Source organism: Schistocerca piceifrons, chromosome 4, assembly GCF_021461385.2.
Source record: "Schistocerca piceifrons isolate TAMUIC-IGC-003096 chromosome 4, iqSchPice1.1, whole genome shotgun sequence".
In the NCBI taxonomy this organism is placed as follows: Eukaryota; Metazoa; Arthropoda; class Insecta; order Orthoptera; family Acrididae; genus Schistocerca; species Schistocerca piceifrons.
The window spans coordinates 616,985,351-617,012,057 of record NC_060141.1 but is presented as its reverse complement, the minus strand read 5'-3'; the positions used below and the strand labels follow the sequence as shown (position 1 = coordinate 617,012,057).

Genomic DNA, 26,707 nt, shown 5'->3' with positions numbered 1-26,707 from the left:
AACCCATCGTTCTACCATTCCTAGACCGGCAAGGGAACTTGCTGTTCCAACAGGACAATGCACGTCCGCATGTATCCCGTGCCACCCAACGTGCTCTAGAAGGTGTAAGTCAACTACCCTGGCCAGCAAGATCTCCGGATCCGTCCCCCATTGAGCATGTTTGGGACTGGATGAAGCGTCGTCTCACACGGTCTGCACGTCCAGCACGAACGCTGGTCCAACTGAGGCGTCAGGTGGAAATGGCATGGCAAGCCGTTCCACAGGACTACATCCAGCATCTCTACGATCGTCTCCATGGGAGAATAGCAGCCTGCATTGCTGCGAAAGGTGGATATACACTGTACTAGTGCCGACATTGTGCATGCTGTGTTGCCTGTGTCTATGTGCCTGTGGTTCTGTCAGTGTGATCATGTGATGTATCTGACCCCAGGAATGTGTTCAATAAAGTTTCCCCTTCCTGGGACAATGAATTCACGATGTTCTTATTTCAATTTCCAGGAGTGTAGTTACCAGGAGATGCTTGATCACCTCTCTTATGAATATGTATTACAGTAGTAATTTTTAGGCAATCTGGGAAGATTCCTTTATGTAGCATTTGTTCGATGATTTTTGTTAATGACAGTGGAATTTATTTCTTTATATTTTTTATTAGATGATATATAACAATATTATGAAAAGGATAGTTGCTACTCACCATATAGCGGAAATGCTGAATCACAGACAGGTACAACAAAAAGACTGTCACAAAATAGACGAAACACGCACACACATTCACGCAACTCGCACACACTGTTGGTTTCAGCTGCCAGAGACTGTGGTCATCTGTGTGTGTGTGTGTGTGTGTGTGTGTGTGTGTGTGTGTGTGTGTCATCTATTCTCCATTATTAGATGATTTGAAAGTCCATAAAAGTCTTCTGCTTTTGAGTGGCAATTGCTTCGCTAACCTGTCTGTAGGGTATGCAAGTCCAGCAGAAGTTGTCGTGTTGCTTACTGGCTAGAGCTGGAAGCAAGTCTACAGCTTTATTTGCATCTTCAGTGGGACTTTTATATGAACTAGAACTGATAAAGTGTGCATTTAAGGTGTTTAGTTGGATTGGAATGTTGTTGTGTTTATTTTCGGAGCTTATCTCTGTTTTGATAACCTTTCATGCTGCTTTAAACTTATTTGTCTAGTTAAGTACGCATCTGTCATTGGCTTTCCTCTTGGATGCTCTAAATTCTGAACTATATACCCTTCTTGCTGCTGCATAAGCTTCCTTCTCAGCTTGATTTGGTTGAAATCTATCATAGTGCACCATCATTTCTTCCCTAAGGTTGTACAAGTGTGGCATGTACTAGTTAATCAGTTCTTGCAGTTTATTTTTCCAGTTCTGCTTTGGGTGTTTTCTGTAGTATTTGGGACAACATGAGTTAAGGTTTCATTCTAATAATTCTAAAAGTTTCTGTATTGAATCATTGGCAGACATATCATTAGTGAGTACTATATTCAAGTTTATGTGATTAAGATTGGTTTTTTAATTGATTCAGTTTATGTTCATTGATTGGCCTGATTACTCTTCCTAGTTCAGTTGCAGAACTGTCTGTTTTGTTGTTTAGAGGATGCCTAAGCCACAGCCCTTCATGATCTGATATCCTGAGGCTTACAGTTCCAAATTCAGTTTTATTTGGCTGAGGGTTGCATATTATATTATCTAAGCAAGCACTGAGCTGGGTGGGTTTATCATTTAAACGGTAGAAGTTTATTGATCTTAACATGTCTAATAGGTGCTTCACATAACCTCTGCCATGCACTTCACAGTGGTTTGCAGAGTATGTATGTAGATGTGTAGAAATTTTGCTGTATTTCAACATTTCAGAATTTTTCCTTACTTTATTGTTCACTTAAAGGGCAAATTTTAAGTTGTAAAAATGGTAATAAAAGAGTTCTAGGAAAATATCAGTGACTCTAAAATTTGATACTGTTTCTTTTGTTACAGATTCTTATCCCTAATACCCAGGAACATGCAGACATCTAATACTGAAGAATCAACATATGAGCAATATGTTGAAGATGTGAGGAAGCAGTACCAACATTGTATCTCTTGTTGTAGTCAATATAAATGGCCTCTTGAAGCAGTATTTCCAGAGTCACAGGAATCTGATGACTGTTGTAGCTCAGATTCTTACCCTGAAGCTGATCATCGGAATAATTTCTATGAGGGTCCATTCCTGAGGATGTTATTCACTAGGCTTGGTCAACTCCCATACCAGGTATTAAAACTATAAATTATTGCTAACAATTGTAGCTTAGTGAACCACTGTGTTATTCACTAGATACATTTCACTGGTTAATCCACTATGGAATATAACTATGTATGTGAAAAGTGAGGCCCTGATTTGAATGACAAGTCATATTTTTCCCCTGAACTTTCGGGTGAATTTTACAACAATTTATGCATAAAACCAGTCATTGTAGTGTAGAAAAATGTATTTTCTTTGTGCACATCAAGTCATGTTCACACATTTTGTAGTAATAGCTCACAATCCAGCCAACTTATGCCAAAATGCATATATGAGGGGCGTTCAATGGATAATGCATCACATTTTTTCCTAAAAGCAGTTTGGTTTTATTCAGGATTCCAATGCAACATATTATTTCCCACTCTTTTGGCTACAAAACCTTATTTTTCAACATAATATCCAGTCAATACGACAGCCTTACACCACCATAGTGAGATAGCCTGTACTACTCTGCTGGTCAACATTGGAGCCAGTGTCCTGCTGCATGAATAAACTCGCCATCATCCACATACTACTTCACGTGGAATATGCTGTGTCCGCACACTTCGGAAATCGTAGCGCCTACAGCATCGTCATTCCACTTTACGTCCATTCATCACAGGACCCCTGCATCACAGGGTGTATATTCACCAGGAAAACTTACGTTGTCTGTGTTGTCAAAACAAAGACTTAACGGCGGCCACAAGGTAACATACCACCAGGTCTCCACCAACGACCACCAGGGACCACTACCCATTCGCAGAGCCTGCAGAACAGCTTCACCAGATGTTGCAACTAGCCTAGGAACTACTTTGCTGCACCAGACACGTGATCACAAATAGTTCTGGCAGATACATCCGCCAACGGGCTTTATAAGGTGGCACACTGCTGGCAAAAGGCAGTTCAATACACTGCTTGGAAGGATACAGGGCTGCAGCCACAGCCAGACGCCTCTTCTATCTGGCCGATCTCTCGGTATAGTTGACGAAACTCTTGACGTTGTAGAACTATTGATGTTCGCTCCCCATGAAGAGTCGGGTCTTTTTTATTATTATTATTATTATTATTATTATTTGTTATTTTGTATTTGTGTTGATCCACAGTTGGGATCGAGTTAGTTGTTCTTTTGGATATTGTTTTATTGTTTCATTTTGGTGAGTCCAATAAATTGTTTTCGGACTTGTTTTTTCTGCATTTGTATTCTGCTAGTGCAGATACTTCAGATTACGTCCTTCGTTGGGTCAAACAGATGGAAGTTGGAAGGAGCGATATCTGGGCCATAGGGTGGATGAAGAAGAATAGTCCAATGAAGTCTTATGAACTCCTCTCAGATGCGCAGACCTGTGTGAGGCCTCATTTTGTCATAGAGAAGGAAAAGTATGTTTAAAAACAAAGATGATGTGACTTACCAAATGAAAGTGCTGGCAGGTCGACAGACACACAAACAAACACAAACATACACACAAAATTCTAGCTTTCGCAACCAACGGTTGGTTCATCAGGAAAGAGGGAAGAAGAGGGAAAGACGAAAGGATGCAGGTTTTAAGGGAGAGGGTAAGGAGTCATTCCAATCCCGGGAGCAGAAAGACTAACCTTAGGGGGAAAAAAGGACAGGTATACACTCGCGCACACACACATATCCATCCACACATACACAGACACAAGTAGACATTTGTAAAGGCAAAGAGTTTGGGCAGAGATGTCAGTCGAGGCGGAAGTACAGAGGCAAAGATGTTGTTGAAAGACAGGTGAGGTATGCGGCAAATTGAAATTAGCGGAGATTGAGGCCTGGCGGATAACGAGAAGAGAGGATATACTGAAGAGCAAGTTCCCATCTCCGGAGTTCTGACAGGTTGGTGTTAGTGGGAAGTATCCAGATAACCCGGACGGTGTAACACTGTGCCACCCTGTGGCTAAACATGCCTTGGTGCACGGCGAGCACATCTTGGCACAGTGTTACACCGTCCGAGTTATCTGGATACTTCCCACGAACACCAACCTTTCAGAACTCCGGAGATGGGAACTTGCCCTTCAGTATATCCTCTCTTCTCGTTATCCGCCAGGCCTCAGTCTCTGCTAATTTCAATTTGCCGCCGCTCATACCTCACCTGTCTTTCAACAACATCTTTGCCTTTACAAATGTCTGCTTGTGTCTGTGTATGTGCGGATGGATATGTGTGTGTGCGCGAGTGAATACCTGTCCTTTTTTCCCCCTAAGGTAAGTCTTTCCGCTCCTGGGATTGGAATGACTTGTTACCCTCTCCATTAAAACCCAAATCCTTTCGTCTTTCCCTCTCCTTCCCTCTTTCCTGATGAGGCAACCGTTGGTTGCGAAAGCTAGAACTTTGTGTGTATGCTTGTGTTTGTTTGTGTGTCTGTCGACCTGCCAGCACTTTCATTTGGTAAGTCACGTCATCTTTGTTTTTAGATATATTTTTCCTACGTGAAAAGTATGTTTATATTTTTATGGTGACGAACACACCGAAGGTGTTTCTTCAGTTTCCAGAGCGTAGCACAATACAGTTCAGAGTTGATCATTGCATTTTAAGGGATGATATCAAACAGAATAATCCCCTCAGAATCTCAGAAGACTGTCACCATGACTTAACCAGATGAAAGTGTAGCTTTGAACGTTTTCTTTTTTTATGAGAGTTGATGTAGCAGCACTCTATGAATTGCTGTATTGTTTCCCATTCAAAGTGATGAATGCATGTTTCATCCTTTTCATGATATTTGAGGAAAAATTGTCACGAGCAGCCTCATAATTTGCAAGTAATTCTGCACAAATTGTCCTCCAATGTTCTTTATGGTCTTCTCTTAGGCAGCAAGGAACCAGCAGGCAAACACCTTTGAGTACCCCAACTGGTGGGCAAGTGTATCAGCACTACCGACAGAGATGTCCAATTGTGCAGCTATGCGTTTGATTGTGATCCATCATTCACTTCAAATGATCATGTCTGCATGTTCCAACATCGCAGGAGTCACAGCTGTGCAGATCAAAACAAGCTCCAGAAGATTCAGATATCTGTATGGTGCAAAAATTGGCAGTTGACACTAAATGCTAAATGACATGAGCACTAAAAGGAAGCTGTTAAACTTTGGTGACACGCTAAATCAGTCAAATCTAAAGGCTGTAAATTCAACTAAATACCTAGAAATTACAGTTATGAGCAACTTGAATTGGAAAGAACACACAGAAAATGCTGTGGGGAAGGCAAACCAAAGACTGTGATTTACTGGCAGAATGATTAGAAGAGACTGCCTACACTGTGCTTGTCCATCCTCTTTCGGAGTACTGCGCAGTGTGGGATCTGTACCAGATAGGATTAATGGAGTACTTTGAGAAAGTCGAAAGAAGAGGAGCATGTTTTGTAGTATTGAGAAATAGGGGGGAGAGTGTTGCTGACATGATATAGGATTTGGGGTGTACATTATTAAAACAAAGGCATTTTTCATTGTCACGGAATCTTCTCAGGAAATTTCAATCACCAACTTTCTGCTCCACATTCGAAAATATTCTGTTGACACCGACCTAGATAGGGCGAAACAATCGTCATAATAAAGTAAGGGAAGTCAGAACTCGCACGGAGAGATATAGGTGTTTGTTTTTACCGCACGCTGTCTGCCATTGGAATAATAGAAAATTGTTGTGAAGGTGGTTCGATGAGCCTTCTGCCAGGCACTTAAGTGTGATTTGTCGAGTATCTATGTAGATATAGATGTGTGTGACCAGATGGCATAAGTGGGAGATCGGACAAGTTTGCACAACCTTGTTGCAATGATGATAGATGCCTTGCCCAACAGCTCACTGTGCGTTTGTTCACTGCCAGGTCTCCACAGACATTCTGCAAGCACCCATGAATATCTTTCCCACCAAAAGAAACTCAGTGACAGCTCCGTGCTTGGAACACTCCTCCAATACAGATGGCATTTTGAAGGCTTCGTATAGTGCTGGCACCTATCAGAACGTAATGAAACTGTAAAGCCAAAGCAGGAATATATCAAAATGTCCCACAACTAATTCTGTCGTTTTGCAACTGAAATTTGCCGGAAAAAAAGTGTTGCGTTATTTATGGAACGCCCCTCTTATATGTCGTATCCTTAAGGACTCAGGAACAGAAACTTCAAAATGTTGTTCACATGACAATGCTTCAGGTGATGACACAAATAAATTAAACACTTTACTACACAGCTTCATTTATCAAGACTGTAGTGGACAAGCAGCATAACACACTAGCTGGTTTCCTGGCATAAGAAATTGTTGCATAGGGTCAGCAAAACACTCTCAAAACCAACAAAGTTGGCCTTAGACATAATAAACGCCACACACGTGGTCACACTATTCAGTTTGAAAACAACTCAGTCTGGTTCAACATGCCAAAAGTAAAGTGCTCCAAAAGCATGACATTGTGAGGTTTTATTCATGATTTTGGAGAGAAATTCTTCAGCACCGACAGGGAAATACTATTTTGTACAATACTTAAAGTTAGTGCAGAAAAGTGCTTTAATGTGCAACAACACCTGTGTGAAACACACAAACACTGTTATTTGAACAGACGGATCCTTCTTCAATCTTGCAGTCATTATTCAAGGACTTGTATGAGATGATGTCTTGCAACATCCTATTGGAGAATCTGAAGAATTCATTCTTCAGACAGTCCTTGGAGAAGTCCACAACACATCCAATTCCAGATGCTTCTGCATCAACAAAGAACTGTTTATCCGTGTGCTAAGAGGACCTGAGTCGAAACAAAGCCCCCGGAGTAGACAATATTCCATTGGAACTACTGACGGCCGTGGGAGAGCCAGTCCTGACAAAACTCTACCATCTGGTGAGGAAGATGTATGAGACAGGCGAAATACCCTCAGACTTCAAGAAGAATATAATAATTCCAATCCCAAAGAAAGCAGGTGTTGACAGATGTGAAAATTACCGAACTATCAGCTTAATAAGTCACAGCTGCAAAATACAAACACGAATTCTTTACAGACGAATGGAAAAACTAGTAGAAGCGGACCTCGGGGAAGATCAGTTTGGATTCCGTAGAAACACTGGAACACGTGAGGCAATACTGACCTTACGACTTATCTTAGAAGAAAGATTAAGGAAAGGCAAACCTACGTTTCTAGCATTTGTAGACTTAGAGAAAGCTTTTGACAATGTTGACTGGAATACTCTCTTTCAAATTCTAAAGGTGGCAGGGGTAAAATACAGGGAGCGAAAGGCTATTTACAATTTGTACAGAAACCAGAAGGCAGTTATAAGAGTCGAGGGACATGAAAGGGAAGCAGTGGTTGGGAAGGGAGTAAGACAGGGTTGTAGCCTCTCCCCGATGTTGTTCAATCTGTATATTGAGCAAGCAGTAAAGGAAACAAAAGAAAAATTCGGAGTAGGTATTAAAATTCATGGAGAAGAAATAAAAACTTTGAGGTTCGCCGATGACATTGTAATTCTGTCCGAGACAGCAAAGGACTTGGAAGAGCAGTTGAATGGAATGGACAGTGTCTTGAAAGGAGGATATAAGATGAACATCAACAAAAGCAAAACAAGGATAATGGAATGTAGTCTAATTAAGTCGGGTGATGCTGAGGGAATTAGATTAGGAAATGAGGCACTTAAAGTAGTAAAGGAGTTTTGCTATTTGGGGAGCAAAATAACTGATAATGGTCGAAGTAGAGAGGATATAAAATGTAGGCTGGCAATGGCAAGGAAAGCGTTTCTGAAGAAGAGAAATTTGTTAACATCCAGTATTGATTTAAGTGTCAGGAAGTCATTTCTGAAAGTATTCGTATGGAGTGTAGCCATGTATGGAAGTGAAACATGGACGATAAATAGTTTGGACAAGAAGAGAATAGAAGCTTTCGAAATGTGGTGCTACAGAAGAATGCTGAAGATTAGATGGGTAGATCACATAACTAATGAGGAAGTATTGAATAGGATTGGGGAGAAGAGAAGTTTGTGGCACAACTTGACCAGAAGAAGGGATCGGTTGGTAGGACATGTTCTGAGGCATCAAGGGATCACCAATTTAGTATTGGAGGGCAGCGTGGAGGGTAAAAATCGTAGAGGGAGACCAAGAGATGAATACACTAAGCAGATTCAGAAGGATGTAGGTTGCAGTAGGTACTGGGAGATGAAAAAGCTTGCACAGGATAGAGTAGCATGGAGAGCTGCATCAAACCAGTCTCAGGACTGAAGACAACAACAACAACAACAACAAGAGGAGCTGCTCAGCAAAATGCAAATTAGTGTTGCTCTGGCCGAACGGTCTGGGTGCCTGTAGATGAAAACACCAGTGTGGGTGGTCATTATGTTGCAAATGTTGTTGTTGGTGTTCTAAAAGTTGACAAGCCTGGAGAAATGTTCATCTTAATGTGTGAAGCTCTCCAGAGAGTAAACAACTCAAGAGTTGCCACTTTCTTTGACAACTGTATGAAGCTTCTAGTGGCGGATGTTGTTAACAGAGACAACATTTTGATGCTAGTGACCGATGGTGCTTCATACATGGTTGAAGCAGCCAATGTGCTTCAGATTCTCTACCCTGATATGGTGTATGTCACTGGCCTTGCAGACGGAGTTGCGGGAGAGGTGCACTCAGATTACCCTAAAGTGGACAAATTTATTTCCTGTAGCAAGAAAAACTACATGAAAGCTCTGCTATGTATGCAGAAATTCAAGGAACAGGTGCCTTTGCTGTCCTTTCATCTTACATGATGGCAAATGCTGCTGACCTTTTATGACCTAGGCAGTGATGAATTGGGTGCTGTCAACACTGTGAAAGAGGTCTCCAGATCTCTTGCGTGGAAACTTGGGGTACATCTGTGCCAATTTTTCAGTGGTATCAAAAGCCATCACGACTGGAAGCTACTGGTACTCAACTGTGTGACATCATGGATATTGTGCAATATGTGCAGAGTTAGTAGGGTTGAGCTTGTGTTCATGTGGCTGACAAAGTGAACGACAAATTGCAAAGTGTTTTACATCAGAATCTTGAATATTCCACAAAATGCAAAATTAGTGACAGTCTTTTTGGGAATGAAACAGCATTTGAAGACAGTAAACAGAAGTTGGCCTGCAGTGATGTTGCCACTGTTAAATATACTCTCAATATGCTCTTGAGGCATGTAATAGAGGAGCTTTTCTAGTACAAAATTATCCTGGTGTGAAGTAGTAAAAACTTTTTTTTTTTGTCTGGATGGGTGTTATTGTTTTCACTGTACTTCCCCTCCCTTCTCCCCTCCCTCACCCAGGCATATGTAGACATTTCAAAAGTAAGTGCTAGTTAATTTGAGACACTGCAAAAAGTGTTTACTGTACTCACTGTTTGTTCAGAAGTAAACTTTGTATTATGTGTTGTATAAAAAAGAATCAACAAGAATGTTTTTAAATAAGTTTATATAAAGTCATATTTTATTTTTTAAGGTCATATTTATGTAAGTTTTAGGTCATAAGTTGTTGCATATTTTGCTGGTTTGCCCTAATGATAAGGCATGTGAGCGCAAGATAGAAGTTAGCAGTGGGAAAAACACTGAAAAAATAGTACTGGAGAAAAGTAGAGCCTGGAGTGGGAGGTAGGAATAGGGGCGTAAAAAGTGCACTGCACTCGGATGCTGGTTTCAATGGGACACACTTTGCTGCAAGTAACAGATGATGCTTCATACATGGTTGAAGCAGCCAGTGTGCTTCAGAGTCTGTACCCTGATACAGTGTATGTCACTAGCCTTGCAGACGGAGTTGCAGCATCACTTTGGTACTCACATACTTTAGTGTGTGAATGGGTTGTCCATGCTCATACCACAAATCCAGTTCTCTACAGCGATTGCAGCAAAGTTTGTAAATGCTGTAAGTACTTTTACAGATGGTTCTGCCTCTGATGAGCTAGGAAATACCAGTAACAAGGCTGGAGTATAAAGTGATAGGCAGATGTATGTAACAGGTTTGTTGATGTGGATATTCTGCAGGGATGTGACCTGTGGAGCAAGGTGTTGAAAGTGAAGTGGTGGATGGAGGGGTAAGAATATTAGGTGGTTGTTAGGGGGCCATAATAATGGTTTGGGAAGGGATCAAAGTTAGATAGGCAGATGTATGTAACAGGTTTGTTGATGCGGATATTCTGCAGGGATGTGACCTGTGGAGCAGGGTGTTGAAAGTGAAGTGGTGGATGGAGGGGTAAGAATATTAGGTGGTTGTTAGGGGGCCATAATAATGGTTTGGGGAGGGATCAAAGTTAGATAATCATCATTCATGTCAGAGGACGCTGTAGTTAAGTAGAGAATACGGTTCAGTTGTTGCATCCTGTGTGGTACTCAGTGATGATATGGGCAGTTCTGTATGTCTCATTTGTGCATGTAGGAAGTGTTTCTGGATAAGGTGAGGAGAATAATGAAGATCCTTGGTGGCCTCTGAAAGGACTTACACAGATTGTTCTTGTGACGTCCATAGCTCTGTCATAATCACTTGTGTGACACTGTCCTGTGCCGACCTATCCATGAGCCACCAGAAGACTACTGCAGCTATCTATAATCCTATATCCCTCCCCTTGTTCAACTTCATTGATGGCATCTTTATGATGCACATGTAGGACAGGGACAGCCTATTGTCATTCTTCCAGTTTCTCAACATCCTTTGGTGTCACCTGGTTCTCCTCAGCTCAGCAAGCCAGCATTCTGATGTAGATCTCCTTAAGAATCTCTGTTCACATTAGTTGCTTAACATAAATCCTGAGTTATCTCATTTTTGTTATTTTAACAACTTAAAATCCCAAGTATACTTGGGAAACTTTTCAGACCTTTGAAAAAATAAAACCTCTCTCATATCCATTTCAGCAAGGCAGTGCTTTCAAAAAAGGATTGCTATAGTGTCCTGATTTTGACATTGAATTTAGCATCTCAGAAAGTGAAGGAGAATATGATGTTACTTCACTGGAGTTTGAAAGTGATGAAAGTTCATCTGTTGACTGACAAGTGCTCGCCAGTGGTACTTTATCAATAAATCCCCAGTGCTCCCCCAGCTCTTCCCAAGATTTCTGTTCACAGGATACATGATTCAACTTCATAACTACACAGAAACTAAAAATTGACTCCAGGTTTCAGGATTTTCAGTCAAAGTCCATTGCACAAGTATACTCGGGATTTATAAAAGGTGATCTTCAAACTTTTTAAGTCATCATTTGGAGCATTTTGGTTTTAAGAATGTGGCAGTGACATTCCAGCATTTGATAGATGGGGGTGTTGAAAAGATTGCAGCCTTTCCGGTGTCTAATGTCACTAGATGACATAATTGGTTTTTCAAGGGGTATGCAGGGACACAGACAAAGACTGTGGGAGGTGTTCAAGAGGTTACGAGCTGCACATCTAACACTGAGTACGATAAATTTTCACTTTGGATTCCAAGAAATAAATTATTTGTGTCACATAGTTAATATGGATGTGTGAGATCTGATACAAGATTGACACAGGCAGTACGAGTTTTTCCAGTACCTGGAACAAGCAAGGAGTCACAGTCTTTTTTTGGGCCTCATGTGTTGTTGTAGAAAGTTCATGAGAGCTTTTGCTTGTATAGTACGGCTGTGTACTTACTTATTGAAGAGGGGTATCAGGTTTGTATGGTCTGAAGAGTGTCTGAGAGCATTTGTCGAATTAAAGGAGGTACCAACATCGAGTCCAGTGTTTGTGTTCACAGAATTTCATGAAGAGTTTATATTATCATGTGATGCATCAAATCACTCTCTCGGGTGTATTTTGAGCCAGGATTTTGATGGAGAGGAACATCTGATTGATTTTGTTTCAAGACAACTTAATGGAGTGGGCAGAAATTACCATGTTTTACAGACTATAAAATGCAATTTTTTCTTCAAAAAATTGCCTAAAAAATTTAGATGCATCTTATACTTAAAATTAATATCAAAAAGGTCTATTGTTTGATTTAAAATTCCCACCAGTCTTAAAAACGGCCATACATTTGAAGCCACGGGAAACCTATCTCTATCTGGCAACACTAGATTCAACGGCAGCAGCAGTGCACTGATGCAACAAATGTGAGTCGCGGGAATTCACAAGCTTGCTGACACTGTCTCTCTCCTGACCTGCAATCACAAATCCAGACAACGTCTAGCCTATGGTGCGTCATTGCAGTCTACAGTGCCATTGAACTTTAATTGAAAGTGATTTGTTTCTAACTAATTTCATAATGGAAAAAATGAAATGAATTCATATTATGTGGGCTATAAATTGAAAGTAATACCATATGCAGAAGAATGGGGAAACAAAGCAGCTGAGCACAATTTGACCCTCCACCAACAGAAAAATCAATTTGTGATTGGCAGACTAGTAAAGAAGAACTGAAAAAAATGAGAAAGACTAAGTGGTAATTGAATCTTCCGTCGGTTATTGGTAGAACAACATTAAAATAAATGAAAAGTACTAGTTTGCTTTTGTTCTACAGTATTACTTTTATCGTGTTAACTGGCTTTCAGCTTACAAGGCCATCTTGAGACATTTACTGAGTATTGTCACCAAAGAAGTTTAATGCAAACTTTAACAGTCACAGTTTTGAGTATACTGTTAATGTTTTTCCTGTTTGCTCCTTTTGTATTATTGTAATGTTCAGCCTTTTTTACCTTTTAAAATGCAGTATCACCACACTCTCAAACATTGCTCCAGCCTCAAAGGGTACAGGCAAAGAAACAACAAGAATTGACCAAGCAACAGTCAGTATTGTAGTTGTAAATTGTAGTAGCTGTGTTGGAAAGACCCAGAGCTTCAAGTGCTGATAGAAAGCACTGAAGCTGAAATTGTTATAGGAACAAAAAGCTGATTGAAGCCAGAGATAAATTCTGCCTAAATTCTTACAGAGGCGTAAACCATGTTCAGAAAGGATAGATTAAATAAGTTAGGTGGTGGTGTGTTTGTGTCTGTTGGTAGTAGTTTATCTTGTAGTGAAGTTGAAATAGATAGTTCCTGTGAATTACTGTGGGTAGAGGCTATACTCAACAGCGGTATCAAAATAATAATTGGCTCCTTTTACTGACCTCCCGACTCATGATATAATAGCTGAATGGTTCAAAGAAACTTGAATCTCATTATAAATAAGTACCCCACTCATACAGTTATGATTTGTGGGGACTTCAATCTATCCACAATTTGTTGGCAGAAATACATGTTCAAAGACGGTGGTAGACAGAAAACATCTTCCAAAATTGTAATAAATGCTTTCTCTGAGAATTACTTTGAAAAATTAGTTCATGAGCCCACACGAATTGTAAATTGTTGCGAAAACACGTGTGACCTCTTAGCCACAAATAATCCTGATCTAATAGAGAGCGTCATGACTGATACAGGGATTAGTGAACACAAAGTCGTTGTAGTGAGGCTCAAAACCATATCAGCCAAAACCACTAAAAATAAATGCAAAATATATCTATTTAAAACAGCAGATAAAAATTCGCTTCATGCCTTCCTAAGAGAGTGTCTCCATTCCTTCCAAGCTAATTATGTAAGTGTAGACCAGATATGGCTGAAATTCAAAGATACAGCATCGACAGCAATAGATAGATTCATAACCGCATAAGTTAATAAGAGATGGCACTGATCCACCATGGTACACAAAACACGTCAAAACGCTGCTGCAGAAGCAACGAAAAAAGCATGCCAAATTCAGAAGAACGCAAAATCCCCAAGACTGGCTAAGTTTCACAGAAGCTCGAAATTTAGTGCGGGTGTCAATGCGAGATGCCTTTAATGAAACATTATCTCAAAATATGGTAGGAAACCCAGAGAGACTCTGGTCGTATGTAAAGTACGTCAGTGGCAAAAAAACAGTCAATACCGACACTGCGCGATAACAATGGAAATGTTACCGATGATGGTGCCACTAAAGCGGAGTTACTAAGTACAGTTTTCCATAATTCCTTCATGAAAGAAGACAAAGTAAATATTTTAGAATTCAAAACCAGAACAGCTTTTAGCAACAGTGACATAAAAGTAGAGATCTTAGGTGTTGCGAAACAACTCAAATCACTTAAGGAAGGCAGGTCTTCCAGTCCAGATGGTATACCAATCAGGTTCCTTTCAGAGTATTCAAACACAATAGCGCCTTTCTTAGCAATCATATACAACCGCTCACTTGACAAAAGGTCTGTTCCTAAAGACGGGAAAGTAGCACAGGTCATACCAATATTCAAGAAAGGAAATAGGAGTAACCCATTGAATTGCAGACCCATATCACTGACCTCAATTTGCAGTAGGATTTTGGAGTATATACTGTACTCGAACATTATGAATCATCTTGAAGAAAGTGACTTATTGATACATAACCAACACGGATTCAGAAAATATCATTCTTGTACAACATAACAGCTCTTTATTCCCATGAAGTAATGAGTGCTGTCGGCAAGGGATCTCAGATCGGTTCCATATTCCTTGATTTCCAGAAGACTTAAATTGGAAAGACCACATAGATAATGTTGTGGGGAAGGCAAAACAAAGACTGCGCTTTGTTGGCAGAACACTTAGAAGATGCGACAAAGCCACTAAAGAGACAGCCTACATTACATTTGTCTGTCCTCTGCTGGAATATTGCTGCACGGTGTGGGATCCTTACCAGGTAGGATTGACGGAGGACATCGAAAAAGTGCAAAGAAGGGCAGCTTGTATCGTGTTAATGCGCAATAGGTGTGAGTGTGTCACTGGTATGATACGCGAGTTGGGGTGGGAGTCACTGAAACAAAGGTGGTTTTCTTTGCAGCGAGATATAATCTGAGCAGCCCCCTTAGATTGTAATTTACCATCTAGTAAAATCATCAGACCATCAATTCCAATTACAAAATGATCTAGAGAGAATTTCTGTATGGTGCAAAAAGTGGCAATTGGCACTAAATAAAGAAAAGTGCAAGGTCATCCACATGGATACTAAAAAAAATCAGATAAATTTTGGGTATACGGTAAATCACACAAATCTAAGGGCTGTCAATTCGACTAAATACTTAGGAATTACAATTATGAGCAACTTAAATTGGAAAGACCACATAGATAATGTTGTGGGGAAGGCGAAACAAAGACTGCGCTTTGTTGGCAGAACACTTAGAAGATACGACAAAGCCACTAAAGAGACAGCCTACATTACACTTGTCTGTCCTCTGCTGGAATATTGCTGCATGGTGTGGGATCCTTACCAGGTAGGATTGACGGAGGACATCGAAAAAGTGCAAAGAAGAGCAGCTCGTGTCGTGTTAATGCGCAATAGGGGTGAGTGTGTCACTGGTATGATACGCGAGTTGGGGTGGGAGTCACTGAAACAGAGGTGGTTTTCTTTGCAGCGAGATCTATTTACGAAATTTCAATCACCAACTTACTCTTCCGAATACAAAAATATTTTGTTGACAGCCATCTGCATAGGGAGAAATAATCATCATAATAAAATAAGAGAAATCAGAGTTCGAACGGAAAGATTTAGGTGTTCATTTTTCCCACGTGCCATTCAAGAGTGGAATGGTTGATAAGTAGTTTGAAAATGGTTCGATGAACCCTCTGCCAGGCACTTAAATGTGATTTGCAGAGTATCCATGTAGATGTAGATGTAGCTGTAGATGCAACCTGCTGGAAGCCCTGTAAATTAACAAACACCTATCTCACAGTCCAGATCTAATCCTAAATGACCAGACACAGGTCAACACTTCCCCTCTCCTAATCATCATATAATCATCTCTGTTTTTCATTACTTCCCACACTGTCTGTTCCTACATATTCTCATTTTCCTGTATACATTAAGTTCTTTTATTCTCTCTCAGCAATCTATACCAGGTTTTTTTTCCATTGCTCAACACCCTATAACACACACAAAAAAAAATTACCAAAATTGCAAGAAACATAACAAAATACAACATATATTATCTACTTCCTTGAACTTGGTGTAACTGGCTTTTGGCTCAGAACTGTGCAAGAAGTTGAATGCTATTGGTATAGCTGGCTCCTGGCTCAGAACTGTGCAAGAAGTTGAATGCTACCTCTGGAGGATGTGCTCCACCTTAAATATCCAGCAGGTGGAAGGATATCCACGATCAAGTGCTGTGCAAGTGGAAACTGGTTCCTCAATAGCAATGCCACCATTTTCCTGAGGCGTGTGTTGCTGAGAAGCAGGATTGGTGCTCCCTCGTGGTGCCTGTAACAATCACATACCAGCGACTCTTTGTAAATGTATCATGCCCATAACGCACAATATCCTTGTGATATCTGTAGGTAAACTCCAGAGGAGAGACTCCTTGGGCCAGAGGTAGCCCAACCGGCAGGGTGAAGGTTTTGTGCAGGAAGCATAATTTAGTTGGCCTTCGGCCAATGTACAGTACCAGTGCCATCTACATCCCCCATGTTATTTAGCATTGCTGGCTCTTCTGCCTGTAAGAAGAGATTATGGTCTTTATGGTTAACCAGTAGAGAAAAAAAATGCTAGCTTACTTGCATAAATATCAGGCAAAAAGAAATGGCTACTGTCTTTTTAAGGAAGGGGTTCCAGCTTCTTCCTGAAGTGTTTTAAGAAAACTGTGATACCAGAGTATGGCAAGATGGGCATTTTAACAAAACTTTCATTACACACTGTGTCACTTTGGATAGTGTTTCCTGGAAAGTACAATGAGGATAGCAGTTCATCACAGGGACGCGTAGTTTCAGTGAGAGATTATATTTCTGTACTTTGAGTCAGTAGCCTATAGGACAGCTGTCACAATACCACTACATCAAAGATGTGCCCCAGAATGATCACCCACTGTCAACAACAACAGCTGATGTGCATTACCAATATACTGTGGCTGAGGAATACAAAAGAAACTGGTTGCTGTCTTTTCGGAGACAACTAGGAGAGCTGTGTTAACCATGGGATGGGGAACTAGTTATCGTCTTTCAACAGAAGCTTATCAGGGTGGAACATGTGAAGAGGGCACTGATTATCTTGCAATTACCATTAGTCCTTGTCATTTCTGACCAGCAATAGAATAACATCCATGGCAACAGATCACAAGGAGTTCGGAATTCAGCCATAAATAAACTTTACAATGCTAGAGATCCAAAAAATTAACATCACTTTTTATGGGTGGCGAAGGTTACAGTCTAGAAACACTTCACTTTAGCTGTAAATACAGAAAAGCATAAAACACTTGTTTTTCAGAAAGAATGTAAATTTTTGTTTTTAACGTTTTAATTAAATATTTTTAAAAAAGAATACCTCCAACATGGTAGTTCCATGATCACTTCTAGCCCATTTCGGCCTTAAGGAAATGCAGTATTTTATTTAAATAGCTCCAGGGCTGGAATGACATGCCTAAAACTAATGAAATTTTCAGAAATTGGTAACGGTAGATCTTTATTACATTTGATGGTGTGACATTAAAACTCATATGCAAATGTATACCTCAGTCACTGCTTCAACTTTCTAGAGTTTCTGTTACAAGAAGCGACCTGAAAGTTATGTACAAAGGGGTAAACCCCCCCCCCCCCCCCCCAAAAAAAAGGATTGTTTACAAAACAACCTTATCTCCTTCAAAATACTCTGTATCACAACTAATACATTTGTGCTACTGGTGCTTCCATTATTCAAAACATTTTTTGCAGTCATCTTTAGACATGGTTGTCAGCTCCTCCCTCCTATTTTTCTTGACTTCTTCAGTGTTTTCAAATCATTGTCCTTTCATGCTCCTTTTCATGATTGAAGTAAGAAAACTCGCACGGAACCAGGTCAAGCGAGCAAGGCATGTGGGGCAGCGGAACCATGCCATTTTTAGCCAGAAACTCTATAACAGAGATGGTTCCGTGTGCAGGTGTGTTGTCGTGGTTGAAGAACCAGTCTCTTGTCTGCCACAAATCATGTCTTTTTTTATGAACACTATTGTATTATCTGCTTAAAACTTCCAGAGTTTTTCTAATAGCGTCATCTTGATAAGCTGCAGCATTTTTACTGAGTAGAAAAGAAAATCTCACAGCTGCACATTGTTCACTTGAACTTGCCACCGTAAAAAACAAAACACGACCAAAACAGCACTAGCAAAAACACTCACTGCAGATGAATAGAACAAACCAGGTCAACAACACAGGCAGCACTGAACTGGCAGTGAGTTGCATTATACACGCATTATTCACTGTATTCATAAACAATGAATGCATTGCTTTCATTGACCACCTTAATATTTTTACGTGCCAATTTATACTTTTGAGTGAAAAAAGTTTTAGTTTATGATTTCTTTCAACTGGCTCACTTTCTGAAAACGGTGTAACCCTTTGTTTAGCTCGCAAAGCAGTACTGCCCATTGGAAGATAATCCAACAGAACTGATTATGACCATCTCCACAATTTCAAATTGCCCTGTAGATATCCATGAAGAACAACAGTACATTCCTTTGAGCACTGTGGTTAATTAAAATGTGGGTGAGGGAACACACAGAATGAAACATGGGTCAGTGGCATCAGGTTCTCTTCACCAATGAGTGCAGACTTTTTATGACTCCTCGTAATCGTTCTAAAAGAGTGTGAAGTTGTGTAGGTACCAGTGCAATTCTCAATCACATTTTGGGTTGGTATTGTGTAGATGTCAGGCACCTCTCATTTCTGCCGAGGCTGATTTGACTGCTATGCAGTATGGAGACAGGATATTCCAGTCTGTTGTCGAGTGACTTCATCTTTCAAGACGATACTGCAAAAACATCATGAACATATTCCTTCAGGAGATCAAAATCAACCAAATGGAATGGCCTGTGGTATATGCTGATGTATCCAATTGAGCATGCTTGAGATCAGTTGAAACTTTCTGTGCATTGATCCACGACGCCCTTCTGCCACATTGCATGACCATAGAAAGACCATTGTCAAAGAATGGTACTGGCTTCAACTGCATCATCTCAACAGCCTTGTGAACAGCACGCCTAGGAGGATCCCAGCACATCATATTGCATGGAGTGGAGCAACACTGTACTGAATATTACCCTCAGCAGACTTTTATTTCATAAATCAGGGTGTATGCAGCCCGGGACAACCAGAAAAAGTGTGGTAACTTTTTAATGTGGGAAAATCTTGAAAATTTTTTAGAACTCTAAGAATTTTGAATTGTTTTTGTTTTCAGTTAAATTTTTGTAGTTTAGACTGCTAAGAACTGATACTCTAACAAATAATTTTGCTTTAGCCTGCTACTGCAGTATAATACTACAACAATAAAGCATAAGCAAGAGAATAACACCAATTTAAAACCTTATTTGCAAAGAAAATGTGCCTTTACAGCAACAAAATTTAGTCTGCACACAAACATCTGCTGACAGAAAAATGTGTCGAAGGCTGTAGGACGAAGAGTATAACATGAAACTGCTTTTGATGGATGTGACAGCACAACTGTTAACATTTCTAACAGGTTGCAGGACAATATTGCAAATAGTGATTTGACTCATAGCAATTTAAGCAATGCTCCTAGGTTCCTGCCTAACCACACCCTTGGAAAAAAACAGCAAAAAATTTTTGACAGGCAATAATATATGTGAAAAGTTAGTTTTTCTTGTAGCTACACTATATGTTCATTAATTTAAACCATTAACTTTTCCAATTTCTGTGTTTGCGCTACTTAACAGTGATGTTGCTGTTGGCTGACTACATCACATCTCATATGCTCTGAATTAGGACTGTTGATATTTTTATAAATATAGGGAATCTGATATATCAATATTTAAAAAATTATCACTATCATCCCTCGATACATCAAAAAAAATTATCGCTATATCATTATAGTTACGGAAAAAATATTGACATACTGGCCAGATTTAGAGCTGTGTATTTAATTATTGATTATATCTAAAAACAAAGATGATGTGACTTACCAAACGAAAGTGCTGGCAGGTCGATAGACACACAAACAAAAACAAACATACACACAAAATTCAAGCTTTCGCAACAAACGGTTGCTTCATCAGGAAAGAGGGAAGAAGAGGGAAAGACGAAAGAATGTGGGTTTTAAGGGAGAGGGTAAGGAGTCATTCCAATCCCGTGAGCAGAAAGACTAACCTTAGGGGGAAAAAAGGACAGGTATACACTCGCGCACACACACATATCCATCCACACATACACAGACACAAGTAGACATTTGTAAAGGCAAAGAGTTTGGGCAGAGATGTCAGTCGAGGCGGAAGTACAGAGGCAAAGATGTTGTTGAAAGACAGGTGAGGTATGCGGCAAATTGAAATTAGCGGAGATTGAGGCCTGGCGGATAACGAGAAGAGAGGATATACTGAAGGGCAAGTTCCCATCTCCGGAGTTCTGACAGGTTGGTGTTAGTGGGAAGTATCCAGATAACCTGGACGGTGTAACACTGTGCCACCCTGTGGCTAAACATGCCTTGGTGCACGGCCAGCACATCTTGGCACAGAGTTACACCGTCCGAGTTATCTGGATACTTCCCACTAACACCAACCTTTCAGAACTCCGGAGATGGGAACTTGCCCTTCAGTATATCCTCTCTTCTCGTTATCCGCCAGGCCTCAGGACGGTGTAACACTGTGCCACCCTGTGGCTAAACATGCCTTGGTGCACGGCCAGCACATCTTGGCACAGAGTTACACCGTCCGAGTTATCTGGATACTTCCCACTAACACCAACCTTTCAGAACTCCGGAGATGGGAACTTGCCCTTCAGTATATCCTCTCTTCTCGTTATCCGCCAGGCCTCAGTCTCTGCTAATTTCAATTTGCCGCCGCTCATACCTCACCTGTCTTTCAACAACATCTTTGCCTTTACAAATGTCTGCTTGTGTCTGTGTATGTGCGGATGGGTATGTGTGTGTGCGCGAGTGTATACCTGTCCTTTTTTCCCCCTAAGGTAAGTCTTTCCGCTCCCGGGATTGGAATGACTCCTTACCTTCTCCCTTAAAACCCACATCCTTTCGTCTTTCTCTCTCCTTCCCTCTTTCCTGATGAAGCAACCGTTTGTTGCGAAAGCTTGAATTTTGTGTGTATGCTTGTGTTTGTTTGTGTGTCTATCGACCTGCCAGCACTTTCGTTTGGTAAGTCACATCATCTTTGTTTTTAGATATATTTTTCCCACGTGGAATGTTTCCCTCTATTATATTCATATCATTAATTATTGATTATAACATAAATGGATAGATAAAAAATATACTCACCAAGCAGCTGCAGCAGGGGAACATACACACAAAAGGGCTTAATTTTTATAAGCTTTCGGAGCCAATGGCTCATCCTTCTGGCAGAAGAGTTGAAAGAGAAGGAAGAGCGGCAAATGAAAAGGTCTGGAGAGGTTTAGGGAAAGGGGTACAGTTCAGAAAAATCACCCAGAACCTCAGTTCAGGGGAGACTTACTGGACTGAAAGAGGGGGGATTCTGAGTGACTTTTTTGAACTGTACCCCAGTCCTTGAACCTCTTCTGTCCCTTTCCATCACCCCTCTTCCTTCCCCTGCAACTCTTTTGTGGGAAGAAGGAGTCACTGGCTTCAAAAACTTGTAACAGTTAAACCCTTTATATTATTTTGTCAATAATTGATTATTTTCGTTGTTATAAGTATTCATTTATTATTAGATATTCTGTACATCAACAAGCTAGCAGCCTGCTTAGCCCTCTCAGCTCAAGAATCAAAATGAAAACAATCCACAGCACGTAAGTGGCATACTGAAAGGTATCCAATGGGTCCATTGTTCGGTTTTGTCACATATTGGATTTGTACGGAATACTTCATTTTAACTTCTCTGTCTCTTTTTTCATGCCTGTGACTTAGCAGTTGTAGTGTTTAAATTGCGTGGTGAAGATAAGCATTGCAGTTTCTGTTGGTAGCACCAGCCAATTACATCAGCATTTCCCCACACACATCTCCACACAACACAAAAACGAATCTTGTCATTTAGATTTTTTTTCATCAGTTTCAGCAACTATTTTTGAAGAATACCAATGTGAAGAACTATCACACTAGTTGCGTTAAAAATTTCTTCCGATCGGATACCTTGTTACTGCACCCCCACACCCCAGTGCAATCAGACTTCTTCTTTGTGCCATCTAAACTTGCTTCACACAAAGAGAAAGACTGGGTGGGATGAAAGCTCAAAAAGTAGTAAAACAGCCCTACTCTGAGTATCTGCTGTCATTGGCTTGCGAGATCACATGACATGAGCTATGATTGGCTGACAGTAGCCCTTCATAAAGCGCAATCTCGATTTCAGCCCTTTGGAAGGTATCATGCAGTATTTGGTGCAATTTGCATTTATGCTTTTGTAATATGAAAATTTGCAGTGTACATGTTACCGTGCATCAAATATCTTTACAAAATGAGTTGCTTTTTGCTGGATTTCCTAAAGTGCCAGGAAGTTCTACAAAGGTGTATAAAATCTTTACCATTTAAAGGATTGATAATTTTTACAGCTCCAAGGGAAACTATATTGTCACCTAATACAGAAAAAAATGTACTTTCACCCAGGGTACAGTGTATGTTCACACAGGAAAAACTGTTTTTTTAACTGGGAAAGCGCCAGGACATTTAAGCACATTTCATTGCACACTCTACATTTTGTTTTGTGTAAAAGTGGATTTGTATAAGGTCTAACTATTAATAATCAATTATGGCTTGTAAAACAAAATCATCTATATGGACGTACTTTGAAGACGATGAATACGAAAAGTGTTGTGTGCAAATTGTGCGAAATAAAAATTTCTCATAATGGCATTTAAAAGATGGCAACTACATCAGGAATGATAAATCATTTTAAAAATAAACACAGCAACGAATATTGTAAGTTGTAGCCTATGATTCATATGGGGCAAGAAATTACAGATCAAGATACAGATGTAAATAAACCTTTAATACCAAAAAAATGTAAGTAAAGCTTCAATGTCAAAAGAGTACCAGAGTCTTGAATAAAGTTCTGAAATGTGTAAACTATGCGATATTAATGGTCCCATGGCTAAAAAATACTATCTGTTTGTTGCTGAAATGATAGCACTAGACAATGAGGCAGTAAATACAGTAGAAAGGGCTGGTTTTAGAAGACTGATTAACAGTGCTTTGGCACAGTATAAAATACCAAACTGCCCTTACTTTTCAGACAAAATAATTCGAGAAACTTATCATAAGGTGGTTGAGACTATTAAAAGATTACTGTCTGAGACTGATTATATTTCTGTGACATGCGACATGTAGATGTGCTTGCTTGCATAATCAAAACAATTTTTTAAGTCTTACAGTGCATTTTATTGATCGTGAGTTCAGTGTCAAACAAGTAGTATTGAGTGTCGAGCATTTTGAAGGACAACACACAACTGAAAACATGTGATTAGTTCACAGAAAATTGCAAATTTATGGGACATCCAGCTGGCAAAAGTTCACATCATTATTTGTGATAATGGACAAAACATAGTAAAAGTTAATAGTAATGCATAGTTGGCCAAGAACGTTGTTTCATTCATACTCTTCAATTATTTGTTAACGATTGTCTGAAGGCTCAGTCAAATGTGGCTCAAGTGATAGCTACAGGTAGGACGATAATAACTCAGTTTAATCATTCTATCTTTGCACAGGGAAAACTGCATTCTGTCCAAAAAGATTTGGATCTCCCTCAGCATGAGTTGGTGCAAGATGTCAGTACGCAATGGAATTCCACCTACTTGTATTATATTCTTGCAAGGGTAATGGAAGAAAAACAGCCCATTTCACTCTATCTGCCAATCTGACTGCTGCACAGTGGGAGCTTTTAGAGCAACTTTTGAAATTATGACAGTCATTTGAGGAAATAATAAAAATTACAAGTTCCAGATATGCTTGCATTTTTGAAATTATTCCATATGTCGTTATATTAATGTGAAATTACGATATAATGAACGCGTCAGTGCTAAGGATCAAAAAAGCCAGGTGAGGTTTGTCATATAACAAGGATTGCTAAAATGATTTGAAAACATCACAACAGCTAAAAACTATTTGGCGGGTACCGCTTTAGTTCCATGCTTTAAAATAAATGTTTTCACTAGTCAACTGTCAAGAGAAAAAGTAAGGCAGTATATTTTGGTCAATAGCCTAAAAATAACTGCGAAACAAGCAGCGACAACAGTGCGAATTTGGACCAAGAGGGTGAGAACCAAAGAGCAGAGTCTAAGTGATTTTACAAAGAAATAGTTTTCTTAAAAATGTGATACATTTCCTCCTAGGAAAAAGTGCAAAAATTCTCCTGCTTTGAAAAAATTTTAGCATTCCTACCAGCCGGCATCAAGTTGGGTGCAGATGTGCTGGACTGGGTATCACTGCAGGATATTGCAGAACGTTGTCAAAGAAGGTGCATACAAAGTGCAGTATGGGTAAAGCCATTGAACCAGGTATTAACTTTCTGGCAATAATATACTTGGCCTTGTAGTTTTTACCTTGATGATAATGTACTTGGACCTGGCTCTCACTTCACACCGTGTACTGGTTTCCTCGTACTAAGTCATTCAGTCCTTCAGCTGGCCAGGTTGTGTATTTCTCTGTGCTGGTCTCTAAGCATGGTTCAGATTTTCTATTCCCTGTAGATTAACTCACACACTGAATTTTATTCTCTCTGCCGGGCTTCAGCTCCTCAGCTTTGCAGCTGAGCCACCGTTGGTTAGTATGGCTATATTTGTGCCAATATTTACAGTTCATGGCGTTGTCATGCCCTGTGCAGATACAGAGTGGCATGTAGGACATTCTTATGTATGCTCTGTGCAGATGTAAAATGGCAACATAGGACAATCTTACAGTGTGATGTCCCTCCTTTTTTTTTTTATTGTGACCACCTCAGACAGCATTTTTGAAATGGTGGCAGGAGTTTGCTAATTAGAGAACTGATCATCTGGTTAACAACTGACTCCAAGGTTACAACTAGGGAATAGACTTTCTGCAGTTCCCTTTAGCTGAAGTTCCTAAGATTGTGGAATCACATGAATTTACAGCAGTGCAAAAGACATACTGTTGGAAAACTGGCAGGTGGTAATGTTAGATGTGCATGGTAAACAGCACCCAATAACCCATAGGGTGAACCAGGCAGCCTTGCCCTCTGCTGAGCTGCTGTGTGTTGATGCCATTGACTTTTTGTGTGCATCAACATCACAGTGCTGCTCACCTTTGCCTGTTCAGGCCCTGTGGGTGTGAGTTTAAGTGCTGTAATCACCATTCATGTTGTTTTTCAGATACTCAGAAGTGTTTCCCTTCCTCACCTGTTTCTGTTCAACGGTAAAGCCAGAGATCATGCCTTGATTGTCATTTGGAGGGTCTTTGACACATACACTGCTGGCCACTGTAAATGCAACACCCTGAAGGAAGCATCCGAATCAAGTGAAATTTACACCGTGGGTTTGCAGTGATGAGATATGCAACTGATTAGAATTTCAGCGCAGACGCACATCACACACGCCTGTGGCGCCACCTCATAGCGCCATTTAAGGCTTGGCGATTTCGACGAGTGTACGTTCAGCACGTGTGTTTACCTTCTGGTTGTTTCACAAGACGATCAGTTATGCCTCGTAGACAACAGCGAACATCGTTTGATCAAGTATCCGAGTTCGACAGAGGAAGGATAGTGGCTTACCGAGATTGTGGATTATCATACAGAGAAATCGCTAGTCGTGTTGGACGAAACCAAACAACTGTAATGCGGATATGTGACCGTTGGATGCAGGAGGGTACGACGGACCGATGTGGTCGATCGCATTCACCTCGGTGCACCACTGCACGTGCTGATAGGCAAATTGTGCGCATGGCAGTGACTGATCGCTCAGTGACATCCCGAACCATAGCACAGCACATTGCGTCTGTAACGCATCATCCAGTGTCTGCGCGTACCATTCGACGCCATTTACAGCAGAGTGGTCTGTCCACAAGACGTCCATTGCTTCGTCTACCATTGACGCAGAACCACAGACGTCTCCGTCGCCAATGGTGTGATGACAGACGGATGTGGACGGCAGAATGGAATGACGTTGTCTTTACTGACGAGGCACGCTTCTGTCTGCAGCACCACGATGGTCAGATTCGAGTGTGGAGACACCGTGGAGAGAGGATGCTGGACAGCTGCATTATGCACCGCCACACTGGTCTTGCACCGGGTATTATGGTATGGGGCGGTATTGGATATTACTCTCGCACGCCTCTAGTACGCATTGCTGGTACTTTAAATAGCCGGCGCTACATATCCGAGGTGCTGGAGCCAGTTGTCCTTCCTTACCTTCAGGGCTCGGCCACAGCCATATTTCAACAGGATAATGCGCGACCACACGTGGCACGCATTGTCCAAAGGTTCTTCGTCAATAACCAGATTGAAGTGCTTCCCTGGCCGGCTCGCTCTCCGGATCTTTCTCCGATAGAAAACATGTAGTCCATGGTTGCTCAACGAGTGACCCAGATTACATCCCCAGCTGCCACACCAGATGATCTGTGGCAACGTGTGGAAGCTGCTTGGGCTGCTGTACCCCAGGAACACAT

General features: G+C 40.6%; 1 protein-coding gene across 1 annotated transcript in view; it reads left to right on the top strand.

The window, feature by feature from the left end:
- The window catches only part of LOC124796264 (FHF complex subunit HOOK interacting protein 2A-like), a 208,342-nt gene that overhangs the window by 156,189 nt on the left and 25,446 nt on the right, over nt 1-26,707 (top strand). The window contains 1 exon segment of the mRNA XM_047260375.1: nt 1,977-2,250. Coding sequence (XP_047116331.1) covers nt 1,977-2,250 — 274 coding nt within the window.